General features: G+C 36.6%; 2 protein-coding genes across 2 annotated transcripts; both read right to left on the bottom strand.

Moving 5' to 3' along the window:
* Nucleotides 1-302: 302 nt before the first annotated feature.
* LOC128245746 (basic leucine zipper transcriptional factor ATF-like 3) lies at nucleotides 303-3,192 on the bottom strand. Its single transcript, XM_052963973.1, has 3 exons — nucleotides 3,028-3,192; nucleotides 1,727-1,834; nucleotides 303-461 (listed from the first exon to the last, which is right to left on the bottom strand). The coding sequence occupies exons 1-3, from the start codon at nucleotides 3,190-3,192 to the stop codon at nucleotides 303-305; spliced, it is 432 nt and encodes a 143-aa protein (XP_052819933.1).
* A 6,985-nt stretch (nucleotides 3,193-10,177) lies between these two features.
* Nucleotides 10,178-13,855, bottom strand: LOC128245566 (transcription factor kayak-like). The gene is made up of 4 exons (XM_052963763.1): nucleotides 13,833-13,855; nucleotides 13,187-13,652; nucleotides 11,918-12,025; nucleotides 10,178-11,071 (listed from the first exon to the last, which is right to left on the bottom strand). The coding sequence occupies exons 2-4, from the start codon at nucleotides 13,646-13,648 to the stop codon at nucleotides 10,913-10,915; spliced, it is 729 nt and encodes a 242-aa protein (XP_052819723.1). The 5' UTR covers nucleotides 13,649-13,652; nucleotides 13,833-13,855; the 3' UTR covers nucleotides 10,178-10,912.
* Between the last annotated feature and the right edge of the window lie 116 nt (nucleotides 13,856-13,971).

The following is a 13,971-nucleotide window of genomic DNA, read 5'->3' as shown; positions in this document are numbered from 1 at the left end:
TTTTATTCATTTGAAGTAGAGTGTGTCTGAATATCCTTTTCTCACTGAAAACCGTCGCCATTTTGTCTACGCGTCTTTCCTGAATACTAGTGTCTCAATAGAGGAGAAAAAAGGTAAAACACAGGTGACTAGCAAAAGAAATTATGGTCGGTATGTCGGGACATCGAAAACAAGATTTTTTTTTTGTAACGCCATAAATGCAATTTCAGGGAAAACCGTGATGACGTGTTGCTGTCATTAGCTGCTTCGAGGTAAAATGTTGACATCTGTTTCTAAAAATAGTTGACAGTGTTCACATGTTGTCAAGAGTTCGAAGATGAAGCATAGAAACGCGCGGGAAACTGTAGCGGGCAGACGGCCATGTGTTGATCAAGCGCCTGGCGGAATTCGTCTCTTTCCTTTCGAACCTGCGCCAGTTCGTACCTCAACATCGTCTGAATGCTTTCTTGCCGATGACACTCCTGCAAACAAATTAAGATATAAGGCGAATACAAATTAATGTGTATTATTATGCAATGGGTATTTTATGTGTACATTGTTATAATTAGTATCAATTACTTCATGGACATACAAACTACTGTATGTTTGTGATTACATGTTAACATGTATTTTGATAAAACAAATACATACATATCTATTTTTAATCTTTTTTTTAATCGTTCCATTTTTCGGACGCTATAACGTAAACTATAAACTGATTTTGGACACAATTAACAAGCAATAGAATGAATAATCATAAAGTTACTCCCATTAGCATGCCTTGTCGTGATAAGCAGACAATAGAAACTTTATCGACACGACCAGTGTGTGTATACCACGTGATAAATTGTGTCATAAATGCTACGTCGGAAGGCAATAATTTGATTTGGAAAACTACTTTAAACAATGAAAACTTTACTATTTCTTCACCATTTTAAATGAAACATAGCGCAGTCTACGCCGCTTACGTGGCCTCGCCTTCGGTCTTTTACCAGAGTTTGATTGCGAGTTTAGTTTCTTAAAACACTTCGACAAACCTTTTCACAATACGGCTGTCTGACAAAGCACTGTCAAAACATTATTTTGGAAACAGGTTTGTCGAAGTGTTTGATGAAACTAATGACCTCATCAAATTTCGGAAATAAAACAAATGCGGGCCTCTTTAAGCGGCATAGACTGCCCTTTGTTTCATTTAAAATGGTGTCGTAAATGAAAAGTTATCTTAGATTCAAGTCTTCATTTTAAGCAAATTTTTGCCTTCCGACGTAGCATCTATGACGTTTATCGCGTGGTATACACACACACTGACGACAAACCTTTGATATTTGAGCACTATTTAAATTAAGGATTGATAAGGGTTTTCCCTGAATGAACGCTTCAACGTGATTTTCAACAAATACAAACACCAGTCCTATTTTCCTGGAAGCATTCCGATAATTTCGAAAACTAGGCATGAAAAGGTTCTTGTTCCAAACCAGCTCATTGACATGTTGATTTATGTTGCTATTTAAAATATGTTTAATGTTAAGGCTTTTCTACCGCTTAAAAAGCAAACACTTTTAGCCCTACGGTTTTGAAGTAGCAGTACTTCCAGGTCAATACGCTACAGTCAAAGCAGATGTAATGCGAAAATAAATTAACATTCTTTTATAAAGTCAATATTTTATTGTAAGTACCGGTAATACCAAAATGTATGTTTATAAATAATTAGAAAAAAAATTAATAATTTATTGTTTATCAAATTTACCTTCTGCAAAGTGTGGGCTCTGTCTTTCTGTTTGTCCCTGAAGCGGCGTGCGGCCATTCTATTCTGCACGCGCCGTTTTACCACACGCTCTTCCTCTTCCGGTGTAAGCTGTAACAACATCCGGGTTAGTTAAAGAGAATGCATTTGTATTGGGTATAAATTAAACGTTTTTAATCCTATTACAAGTTTACATCGAAATTTCCGCTTACTCTATGAAAGATAGTAGTTCAAATTGTTTACATTTTGCTTATAAATCTGAAGAACTTATTTTACATTTTAATGTTTGTTTAAAGAAGTCGAAGCATTTCAACTTGATTTCAAATACTTTATGATTTTCCACGTTTCTACGCGGAACCCTCGTTAAAATATTGAAAAAATACCAATCCGGAAACGATTGGCATACGGAATTCACATATTAAGACTAGAAAATGGGAAATATCGAATTTTTCGTTTGTATTTGTTGTCATAATTATGTATAGATGAATTGTATATTATAGGTCAAAACTGTTCGTAAGTCGACAGTTGATGTGTTGCGTTTATGGGGTTTTAAATAAAGATTGTTGATATTGCAAAATTCTCAAAGAAAAATAGATTCCAAAACATAACGTCTAATTAGAGACTATGTACAATATCTGAATCGCAAAAATATGAACTCATGGTGGTCAATTAATTTTGCTCAATTTGACAGAAATACCACTCGGAACTCCTCTGCTATTTCCCATTGAAAACAACCTCGGATGTATACCAGTATATGTAGCATTATAAGTAGTATATTTTTAAATAATAGTTTAAATTAAGAGTAACCAGTTTTAACGTGCATTTTGTTTTACTAAGTTTAAATTGATTGTCAGTGAAGTGTATAATTGCCTACATAATTAAAATTCCCCATAGTAAAGTCCTTCGGATTAACTTCAACCGTGAAATCACTACGCGAACAACTCCAGCGTATATAGTTAAATGTAAAGAATTCTGACATTATAAAGCGGCCATATACATCCGAGGTTGTTTTCGATGGAAAATTGCTGAGGTGTTCCGAAAGACACAAATGCATACCACATCTTCCGGTGGAGGGCTAAATTCCACTTTCAATTCCTGCTTTCCTTCCTTTAGCCGTTTTGTCTGAATTGAATATTTCAGTTCCCCCTTATAAACGACGTCAATTCGTTTTCTTGAAGCTGGCGTCGCGAGACGTCATCAACGTCCTCACTGTTCGAATCTGACAAAATGACGTCAGAAGAATAACTTGTATTTGTATATCCACATGCACCATTATAATTGAAGTATTTTCCGTCAGTTTTCACAGAACTTTCGTCAGATCTGATGTCAATTGCGTTTATTGTGCTGCTATGTCCAACATTATCTGACGTTGAATAATCAGTATTTTCATCTGACTCCGAATTATCAAATAATCCACTAACAACGGTGGGTACCACTGACGAAACAACCTGCGTTTGCTGTTCTTCCATTGTAACGTAAACGTTTATTTTGGAAATCTGCTGTTTGTACTGCATCGTTGAGCTGAAAGAAAAACTGTAAAATTAGACATGAGCAATTGTTTTTCTAAATATCAAAATATAACTGTAAGAAATTGTAACATTATACGGCAATGAATTAATTCCTCCCGCTATTTATAGTTCACCTTGTAAGATAAGGCCAGCCAGCCAACACAGGCGGTCAGAGCTGTACCATGCTCACCAATATCATATGTATCAATAATAAATAGTTAGAACACATGCAGTCGTTCTTCATAACATAACATGGTGTCAGAAAAGAACTCATCGCTCATATAGTATTAAATGTGGATTATTGGATCGTTAATTAATAGATTAAGCATCTAATAAACTGTTCACTGTGAGAATGACTTTAAGTGGTGTTCCAACACCGTGCATGGATTGGAATAGCTCAAATCTTCCGGAAGCTTGGAAGAAGTTCACAGAGCACTGTGAGCTTATATTTAAGGGTCCACTTAAAGGGAAGGATGAGGATGTACACATCACCTATTTGCAACTTTGGATGGGTGAAAAGGGTCGGGACATGTACAAAACACTAGAACTGTCAGCGTCCGACAGAGAACATTTGTCAGCAATTTGTGAAGCGATTACAAAACACCTACAGCCGACGATCAACCCCGTTTTTGCACGGTATCGTTTCAACAATATGACACAGGGAGAACTTTCTTTCGAAGAATTCTTGACCAAATTGAGAGTAATGGTGAAGGATTGCAATTATAAGGACAGTGAAGACATGATCAGGGATAGGATTGTGTTTGGAGTAGTATCACAAAAAATCCGAGAAAAACTCATTAATATGGGAGAAAATTTGACCTTGAGCTAGGCTATTCAAATATGTCTAAGCTTTGAATATGCTCAAGCACAACTGCGCGAAATGCAGGCACCATCGCAAGGAGCAGCCGTTAATGTGGTTCGTTCAAGAAGGGTTACTGGTCATAGCACCTCAGGCCAGCCTGGTCACAATTCCTCAGGCCAGTGGGAGCAGAGAAGACAACAGCGCGTCACTTTGGGAGAAGACGTTACCCGGACTTGCCAAAATTGTGGGCGGAAACACCAACAACAACACCAGTGTCCCGCAAAGGGAAAACAATGTCACAAATGTCAAAAATGGAACCATTTTGCATCAGTGTGTAGAAGTGTAAATGAAGTTATTGACAATGACAATTCTTGTACTCATGATTTCAAGGATTTAGTGATTGACAATGTGGAGTCCACTGTTAGGAATGGGCAGGTGTTTGCAGAGTTCAAGGTAGGTCCTTCCAATTTGTCCGTACAGTTCAAGATTGATACTGGTAGCCAAGTGAATATATTGCCATACAAAACCTTTAGAGACATAGGCATAAAGTCAGTTCTAGAAGCTTCACATTCAAAGCTTTCAGCCTATGACGAAAGCACGTTAAATGTAAAGGGATGCATTACTTTAAGGTGTAATCATCCTGGAACTGGCCAAACAAAGGATGTTTACTTTCATGTAGTTGACACACATTCAAGTCCTTTGCTAAGTCTGTAATCATCCCTTGACTTTGAACTCATAAATCTCACATACACAGTTATGTCAGATTCCCAGGACAACCCCCTCACTAAGGACATGGTATTAAAGGAATACAAGGAAGTATTTGATGGCATTGGTCTGCTAGCCGGTGAATGTAAGATTCACATTGATCCCACTGTCCAGCCTGTGGTGCATCCCCTAAGAAAGGTCCCTATAGCATTACAAGAAAAAGTCAAGGATGAGTTACTCCGCATTGAGTCATTAGATGTCATCGAAAAGGTCAATGAACCCACTGACTGGGTTAGTTCAATGGTCGTTGCCGAAAAAGCCAATGGCAAAATTCGTATATATCCGTGTGACTTGAATAAGGCCATTCAACGTCCACATTACCCTTTAAGAACTCTGGATGATATATTGCCTCAGCTTTCAGGCGCAAAGTACTTCACAAAGCTTGATGCTAGGAGTGGTTATTGGGCATTGAAACTTGAGAGAGAGTCATCGTTCCTTGCATGTTTTAACACCTTATATGGAAGGTACCGATATGTCCGAGTTCCCTTTGGTCTGAAGTCAAGCGGTGATCTTTTTGTGCAAAAGATTGATGCTTGTCTTGAAGGTCTAAGTGGCGTAGCTGTCATCGTGGATGACATACTAGTGTATGGGTCATCTAGAGAGGAACATGAATCCAATCTTAGAGCAGTCCTAAAGAGGTCTCATGATGAAGGAATTCGTTTTAACGAAACCAAACTCGAGGTCGGGGTATCAGAAGTAGACTACTTTGGTCACCTTCTCACATCAGATGGTTTGAAAAAATCAACCTCAAAGACAGAGGCTATACAGAAAATGAAGCCACCCAAAAATAAATCAGAACTTGAAACCGTATTAGGTATGATAAACTATCTGTCTAGATTTGCCCCAAACTTGGCAGATGTAACAGCCCTCTGAGACAATTACTGTCTAAAGAAGTTGAATTCTGTTGGGAAACTGCACAAAGTGATGCATTTGACAAAATGAAACAAATCATCACAGACCCGAATCAGGTTTTATCCTATTATGACAAAAGCAAGCCATTAACATTTCAAGTTGATGCCTTCAAGTTTGGTCTCGGAGCAACAATAATGCAAGACGGGAAGCCACTTGCATATGCATCAAAATCACTCACACAAACTGAGGTCAATTACGCACAAATTGAGAAGGAAATGTTTGCTATTTTGTTCGGCTGCAAGCGGTTCCACCATTTTGTTTATGGTCACAAGTCAACGTGCAAACTGATCATTTGCCGTTAGTTTCTATTTTCAAAAAATCAATAAACACAGCTCCTGCACGATTGCAGCGTATGCTACTACAGCTACAGAAATATGATCTTGACATCAAACATTATCCATCCAAACAAGTACCAGTTGCAGACACACTGAGCAGGAACTTTCTAAATGAAACGTTCCCTGAATTGTCACAAGGCATGGACATGCAGGTACATATGGTTATCTCTCATTTACCTGTATCTGACAGAAAATTGAATGAATTGAAGGACAAAACAAGTCAAGATGAGACTTCAGTATTGTTGAAACAGACTATACTTCAAGGTTGGCCAACCTCTAGAAAAATGTGTCCGTCCCAGATATTGCCCTGCCCTTCTGGAATTTCCGTGATGAGTTAACTTCTATTGATGGGTTAGTCATGAAAGGAAATAAAATAATCATCCCCAAAGCAATGCAGTCTCAGATGCTTGAACTCATTCACACAGGTCACATGGGAGTTGAGAAATGTCTCAGAAGGGCCCGGGGTGTTATGTTTTGGCCAGGAATATCGGCTGATATTACCAATCTCGTGTTAAAATGCAACACATCTATAAAACACAGAAACTCAAACCCAAAAGAGCCATTAATTCCCCTTGAGATTCCTGATTATCCATGGCAAATTATAGGCACTGATCTATTCACCTGGGAAAACAGGAACTATCTTCTGATAGTGGATTACTATAGCAGGTATTTTGAGGTCAAGGAATTGCCCAATATGAAAAGCACCACGGTCATAAACAGAATGAAAGGCATAATGGCCAGATGGGGAATTAGTGAGAAGGTTATATCTGATGGTGGTCCCTGTTATATCTCTCAGGAGTTCGCTGATTTTGCAAAAGAATGGGATTTCAATCACCAGACAATTAGTCCCTATCACAGTCAATCAAACGGTCTAGCTGAGAAATATGTGTCAGTTTGTAAGAAACTCCTTACAAAGGCTAAGGACGCTGGGCGTGATCCTTTTATTGGCATATTAGAATACCGGACCACCCCTCTTGAGTCAGGGTATTCCCCTGTGCAGTTAAACATGGACAGACAATTGCGCTCTATCCTCCCAACATCTAAGGAAAATCTGATGCCCAAGGTGATATCTCCTAATTTAGTCAGGCAGGGTATTCAAGGTAGCAAACAGAAGGGGAAGAAATATTATGACAGACAAGCAAGGTCACTAGAGCCCTTAACATATGGAGAAAATACAATGATCCAACAATTAAATAAAACTTGGAGACCAGCCACTGTAGTTGACAAGTTAAATGAAAGATCATACACTGTCCAGTGCCCAGATGGGTCTATGTACACACGAAATAGGCGGGATCTATTAAAGACCATTGAGCCTTGCCATGGTCAATTTGTAGAGCCAGAAATACAGGAAATGCCTTTAGGTCAAACACCTACCCAGTCTGACATCAAAGATTCGGAAAGCCCTCTAATTGGCAGTACTTCCTCTCCATGTATCAATCACAATCTGTACGTGACCAGGTCAGGAAGGGCCGTAAAACCAAAAGTAATTGAATCCATGTGATGTTTATTTCGCTTGTAAACTGATTGAATCACTTATCTAAATTAGTTGTTTAATGTTTAAATTAGTCTGACAACCTTTAATAAATTTCAGATGAAATTCAAATCCTGCTATTATAACCCTAACATTGAATAACTCCTTCTCTTTTTCCTCTATAAATAAATATAAATAATTTGATATCAAATCACATTTATATTTATTGATAATATCTTTTGTTTGTAAAGAAGGGAGATGTAACATTATACGGCAATGAATTAATTCCTCCCGCTATTTATAGTTCACCTTGTATGATAAGGCCAGCCAGCCAACACAGGCGGTCAGTTTATCTCTAGCAGTCAGAGCTGTACCATGCTCACCAATATCATATGTATCAATAATAAATAGTTAGAACACATGCAGTCGTTCTTCATAACATAACAGAAATGAGTGGCAACCGGAACGTTTTATTATAATAAAAATTATTAATATTATTATTATTATTATTATTATTATTATTATTATTATTATTATTATTATTATTATTATAGAATATTTCAGAACCTATATGAGAAATCCTACTTAACAGTAGCATCTAGTTGTTTAGAAAAGCACACTCATATATATAAAATAGTTTTACATCAGTCATATATATATATATATATATATGACTGATGTAAAACTATTTTACTGGGTTCCCAATTTATATTTCATCATATGCTTGGTAAAATGATCCCCATTCATTTGATTAATGAGAACGTGACTATGAGATTAACTTAATTATGTGATTAATTTGAACATGCTTCTAAGCCTGTTTAATACCTTTGTATTAACGTTGATGAAATAACGAGGACCTATTTCACAATTACTTGAAACGTCCTACTTTTTACAGGTGCCATTTATATCAGATCACGATGTTCAATGGCCTAGGGGACAAAATCAAAATTGTATCATACCTGATACATACCGGAGTTACTAACCTTGAATATGAAATAGTAGCGTCTGAATCAAACATGGGCGATAAGGGCCAATAGTTTTCGTTATGAGCTTGCGCAGGCACGATTTATGTCATGTACTGTACTCCTCTTGATGCCTTTTTATGTTTTAGCTTCACATTCAAGTTCCTGTAGCTACATACGTATAAGTTCACGTGTATGTGGTGTACCTACAGGTATAAGTTCACGTCATGACTCGGCGTGTTACTACTGGTATAAGTACACGTATATGTCGTGTACCTACAAGTATAAATTCACGTATACGTAGTGAAACTATTAGTATAAGTTCACGTACATGGCGTGCACCTAAAGGCATAAGTTAACGTACAAGACGTGTAGCTACAGGTATAAGTTCACGTACACGTCATGTAGCTTCACGGGTATTATTTCAAGTACACGTCGTGTAGCTACAGGTATTATTTCACGTACACGGCGTGAAGCTACAGGTATAAGTTCACGTACACGGCGTGTAGCTACAGGTATAATTTCACGTCAGTGACAAGGCGTGTAACTACAGGTATAAGTTCACGTTCACGGCGTGTGGCTACAGGTATAATTTCACGTCAGTGACACGGCGTGTAGCTACAGGTATAAGTTCACGTACACGGCGTGTAGCTACAGGTATAATTTCACGTCAGTGACACGGCGTGTAGCTACAGGTATAATTTCACGTTCACAGCGTGTATAGCTACAGGTATAATTTCACGTCAGTGACACGGCGTGTAGCTACAGGTATAAGTTCACGTACACGGCGTGTAGCTACAGGTATAATTTCACGTTCACGGCGTGTGGCTACAGGTATAATTTCACGTCAGTGACACGGCGTGTAGCTACAGGTATAAGTTCACGTACACGGCGTGTAGCTACAGGTAACATGTAATAATGGAGGTCTAGGTTAGCTAGGTTGTCCGGTTAGTGATGTAGTTAGCACACTCGCTTCTCACGTAAGCAATCCTGATTCGATTGCCAGCATGGGCGCATGTGAGTTTGGTTTGTGGTCACCCTTGTTAGACAAATTTCCTCCGGATCTCCGGTTTCCCACACATAACAAGACCACACTCTCGCACGAGAGTGATCAATATAACGTTGTAATAACTTGTTTCAAATTCGTTGTAAAATAAATTAATTTAAACAACTCACTCCCACAAGAACACAACATGTATTAAATCCTCCGCTCGTGCAGAATTTAATACAGCTGTTCTCATAAATGAGCAAAATATTCCACCCAAACAAAGTGAAAATAGGACTTAAAGCTGCACTCTCACAGATTTACAGTTTTCACAGCTTTTTTTATTTTTTTGTCTTGGAATGAGCAATTTTTTGCGTAAATATCAGCAAACCAGTGATATAAGACTGCTGACAAAAGACCAGATAGCAGATTTTCATATTTCCGTTCGAAAACTAATGTTTAATGGTGGTTTAAAAAAAAAATGCACAAAACATCAATTTTTGACCTTAAATATAAAAATCTGCGATCTATTTTTTCGCCAGCAGTCATATATAACTGGTTTCCATGCATTGTCACAAGAATTGCCTCGTTCCAAGAAAAAAAATCAAAAAGTTGTCAAAACGTTCAATCTGTGAGAGTGCAGCTTTAAAATATCAGTAAGCAAATGTTGGTCGTTTATATAAAAAATAACACTTTATGGTGTGTATTTTTTTATTTTATTTTGAAAAAGTGTAACAACAAATACATAAATAAGCGCGTTTGTATAATTTTGCGTTAACAAAGTAGAAATAATGCCAGTTTTAAATACTTTCAAATGATATGGCGAACATATCTGTGCGTTAACAAAGTAGAAATGATGCCGATTTTAAATACATGTGTACTAACAAATGATATGGCGAATATATATTTCAACATTCTCAACATGCCGTTTCTTTTCTTAACAATACATAGTAATTTGATTTTATATGTTAATTTGGAAATAAATTTGACTAAGTTAATGACTAATTCATTCATCATGTAATCACTAAAAGGCTGGGCAGGTCAACATTATAAAACATTTTGTATATTTCAGTTTCGAAACGTTTATAAATGTTTGTTTACTTATTTCACAACCATAATACACAGGTAAGGTAGGTCGTCGGGATATAAATATATATATATGTTCAGTATTCATTTGAAGTAGAGTGTGTTTGAATATCCTTTTTTCACTGACTGAAACCGTCGCCATTTTGTCTACACGAATTTCCTGAATACCGACGTATCTCAAAAGATGAGAAAAATAGGTAAAAAGCAGATGACTGGTGTATGTCGGGACATCGAAAACAATATCTTTTTTGTAACTCCCGAATGCAATTTCAGGGAAAACCGTGAAGACGTGTTCCTGTCATCAGCTGCTTCGAGGTAAAATGTTGACATCTGTTTCTAATAATAGTTGACAGCGTTCACATGTCAAGCGTTCGAAGTTGAAGCATAGAAAAGCGCGGGAAACTGTAGCGGGCAGACGGCCATGTGTTTATCAAGCGCCTGGCGGAATTCGTCCCTTTCTTTTCGTACCTGCGCCAGTTCGTACCTCAAATCTGTCTGAATGCTTTCTAGTCTATGACACTCCTGAAAACATGGAAATTATTTCATAAGATATAGGCGAAAACAAATACAAATCCATGTATATTATTATGCAATGGGTATTTTATGTGTACATTGTTATAATTAGTATCAATTACTTCATGGACATGTCACGTGATATCATAACCTACTGTATGCCTGTGATTTTATTTTTATATGTATTTAAAGTGATAAAACAAATACATTCATACATATATATATATTCTAATCTTTGTTCAATTAATAGTTTGTTCCATTTTTTGGACACGATAAGGTGAACTATAAATTCGTACACAATTTACAAGCAACAGAATGAATAATAAAGTTACTCTCATTTTATGAGCACGCCTTAACATGCATCGTGTAACATGCATGCTCTGATAAGCAGACAATAGAAACTTAATCGACACGACACACCTTTGAATTTGAGTACTATTTAAATTAAGGATTGATTTGGGTTTTCCATGAATGAACATTTCGCTTCAACGTGATTTCCAACAAATACAAACACCAGTCCTATTTCATGGAAGCATTCCGATAATATCGAAAACAGAAAAGGTTTTTGTTCAAAACTGGTTCATTGTCATGTCGATTTATGTTGCTATTTAAAATATGTTTGATGTTAAGGCTTTTTTACCGCATAAAAATCCAACACATTAATTTAGCCCTACGGTTTTTAAGAAGCAGTACTTCGAGGTCAATAACGCTACAGTCAAAGCAGATGAAATGCGAAAATAAATGAACATTCTTTTATAAAGTCAATGTTTTATTGTAAGTACCGGTAATACCAAAATGTATATTAATAATTAATTAGAAAAAAAACAAAATTTATTGATTGTTTATCAAATTTACCTTTTGTAATGTGTGGGCTCTGTCTTTCTGTTTGTCCCTGAAGCGGCGCGCGGCCATTCTATTCTGCACGCGCCGTTTTACCACACGCTCTTCCTCTTCTGGTGTAAGCTGTAACAGCATCCGGGTTAGTTAAAGAGGATGCATTTGTATTGGATAGACATTAAATGTTATTTGTCGTATAAGAAGTTAACATCGAATTTTCCGCTTACTCTATGAAAGATAGGAGTTCAAATGGTTTACATTTTGCTTATAATTCTGACGAACTTATTTTACATTTTAATATATGTTTTAACATGTCGAACCATTTTAAATTGATTTCAAATACTTTATGATTTTCCACGTTTCTACGAGAAACACTCGTAAAAATATTCAAAAAATACCAATCCGGAAACGACTGACATACGGAATTCACATATTAAGACTAGAAAATGGGAAATATCGAATTTTTCGTTTTGTATTTGTTGTCATAATTATGTATAGATGAATTGTATAATATAGGTCAAAACTGTTCGTAAGTCGACAGTTGATGTGTGTTTTGGGTTTATTAATAAAGATTGTTGATATTGCAAAATTCTCAAAGAAAAAATGATTCCAAAACATAACGTCTAATTATAGACTATGTACAATATCTGAATCGCAAATAATGAATTAATGGTGGTTAATTAATTTTGCTCCATTTGACAGAAATACTATTCGGAAATCCTCGGTTATTTCCCATTGAAAACAACCTCTGATGTATGCCGGTACAGCATTAGAAGTAGTTCGTAAAAGTTCAAGTTATAATTTGAGTTAATTGTAACGTGCGACGTCAAAGACGCAACAAATCCATTCAGGGAAAAGCCTACTTGACCATAAAGCGGTCCACTGGTCTTTATATACAGTAAATTCTCAATCCACACGGAGCCCGGGCTTTGATTATTTGCATATTACCGAACAAATACATCAACGTTCTATGAACGTACTTCCGTCTATAACGGAATGTTATACTATGAATACACATCCGCCTACAGCCTTCAGAATTTAGCGTTTTAACTTGTATTTTATGTTCACTAAGTTCAAATCGATTGTCAGTGAAGTGTACTATTGCATAAATAATTAAAATTCCCCATAGTAAAATCATCCGGTTTAACTGCTGTAGTGAACTCACTACGCGATCTACATCAGCGTAGTTTAATACAGAGAATTCTGACATAATCAGGCGGTCATATACATCCGAGGTTGTTTTCGATGGAAAATTGCTGAGGTGTTCCGAATGACACAAATGCATACCACATCTTCCGGTGGGGGACTAAATGTCACTTTCAATTCCTGCTTTCCCTCTTTTAACCGTTTTGTCTGAATTGAATATTTCAGTTCCTCTTTAATAAACGGCGTCAATCCGTTTTCTTGAAGCTGGCGTCGCGAGACGTCATCAGCGTCCTCACTGTTCGAATCTGACAAAATGACGTCAGAGTTATAACTTGTATTTGTATATCCACATGCACCATTAGAATTTAAGTATTTTCCGTCACTGTTCACAGAACTTGCATCAGATCTAATGTCAGTTGCGTTAATTGTGCTGCAATGTCCAACATTATCTGACGTTGAATAGTCACTGTTTTCATCTGACTCTGAAATATCAAATAATCCGCTAACAACGGTGGGTACCACTGACGGAACAACCTGCGTATGCTGTTCTTCCATTGTAACGTAAACGTTTATTTTGGAATTCTGCCGTTTGTACTGCATCATTGAGCTGAAAGAAAACAGCTGTAAAATTAGACATGAGCAATTGTTTTTCTAAATATCAAAATATAACTACTTAAGAAATGAGGCCCAACCGGTACGTTTTATTATAATTCTTCTTATTCTTATTCTTATTATAATTTGTATTATTATTATTAAAAAAATATATTATAATTACTGATTAACTTACTAATATGATGAATAAGAACGTGCTTCTTAGACTGTGTATTTACCTTCGAGACGTTGATGAAATAACGAGGACCTATTTCACAATTACATGTACTTGAAACGTCCTTCTTTTTACAGGTCAATTGGCTATTTATATCGGA

Source organism: Mya arenaria, chromosome 9 (genome assembly GCF_026914265.1).
Source record: "Mya arenaria isolate MELC-2E11 chromosome 9, ASM2691426v1".
Taxonomy (NCBI): domain Eukaryota; kingdom Metazoa; phylum Mollusca; class Bivalvia; order Myida; family Myidae; genus Mya; species Mya arenaria.
This window is presented reverse-complemented; position numbering and strand designations above follow the sequence as displayed.

Bases quoted from the DNA above. Each gene is read 5' to 3' on its own strand.
- LOC128245746 (XM_052963973.1), bottom strand. From the start codon at position 3,192: ATGGAAGAACAGCAAACGCAGGTTGTTTCGTCAGTGGTACCCACCGTT. The intron at 1,835-3,027 runs GTGAAAACTGAC...ATGTTGTTACAG, and splicing joins TCAGATCTGACGAAAGTTCT to CTTACACCGGAAGAGGAAGA. The intron at 462-1,726 runs GTAAATTTGATA...ATTTGTTTGCAG, and splicing joins GAGCCCACACTTTGCAGAAG to GAGTGTCATCGGCAAGAAAG.
- LOC128245566 (XM_052963763.1), bottom strand. From the start codon at position 13,648: ATGATGCAGTACAAACGGCAGAATTCCAAAATAAACGTTTACGTTACA. The intron at 12,026-13,186 runs GTATGCATTTGT...ATGCTGTTACAG, and splicing joins GTCCCCCACCGGAAGATGTG to CTTACACCAGAAGAGGAAGA. The intron at 11,072-11,917 runs GTAAATTTGATA...CCATGTTTTCAG, and splicing joins GAGCCCACACATTACAAAAG to GAGTGTCATAGACTAGAAAG.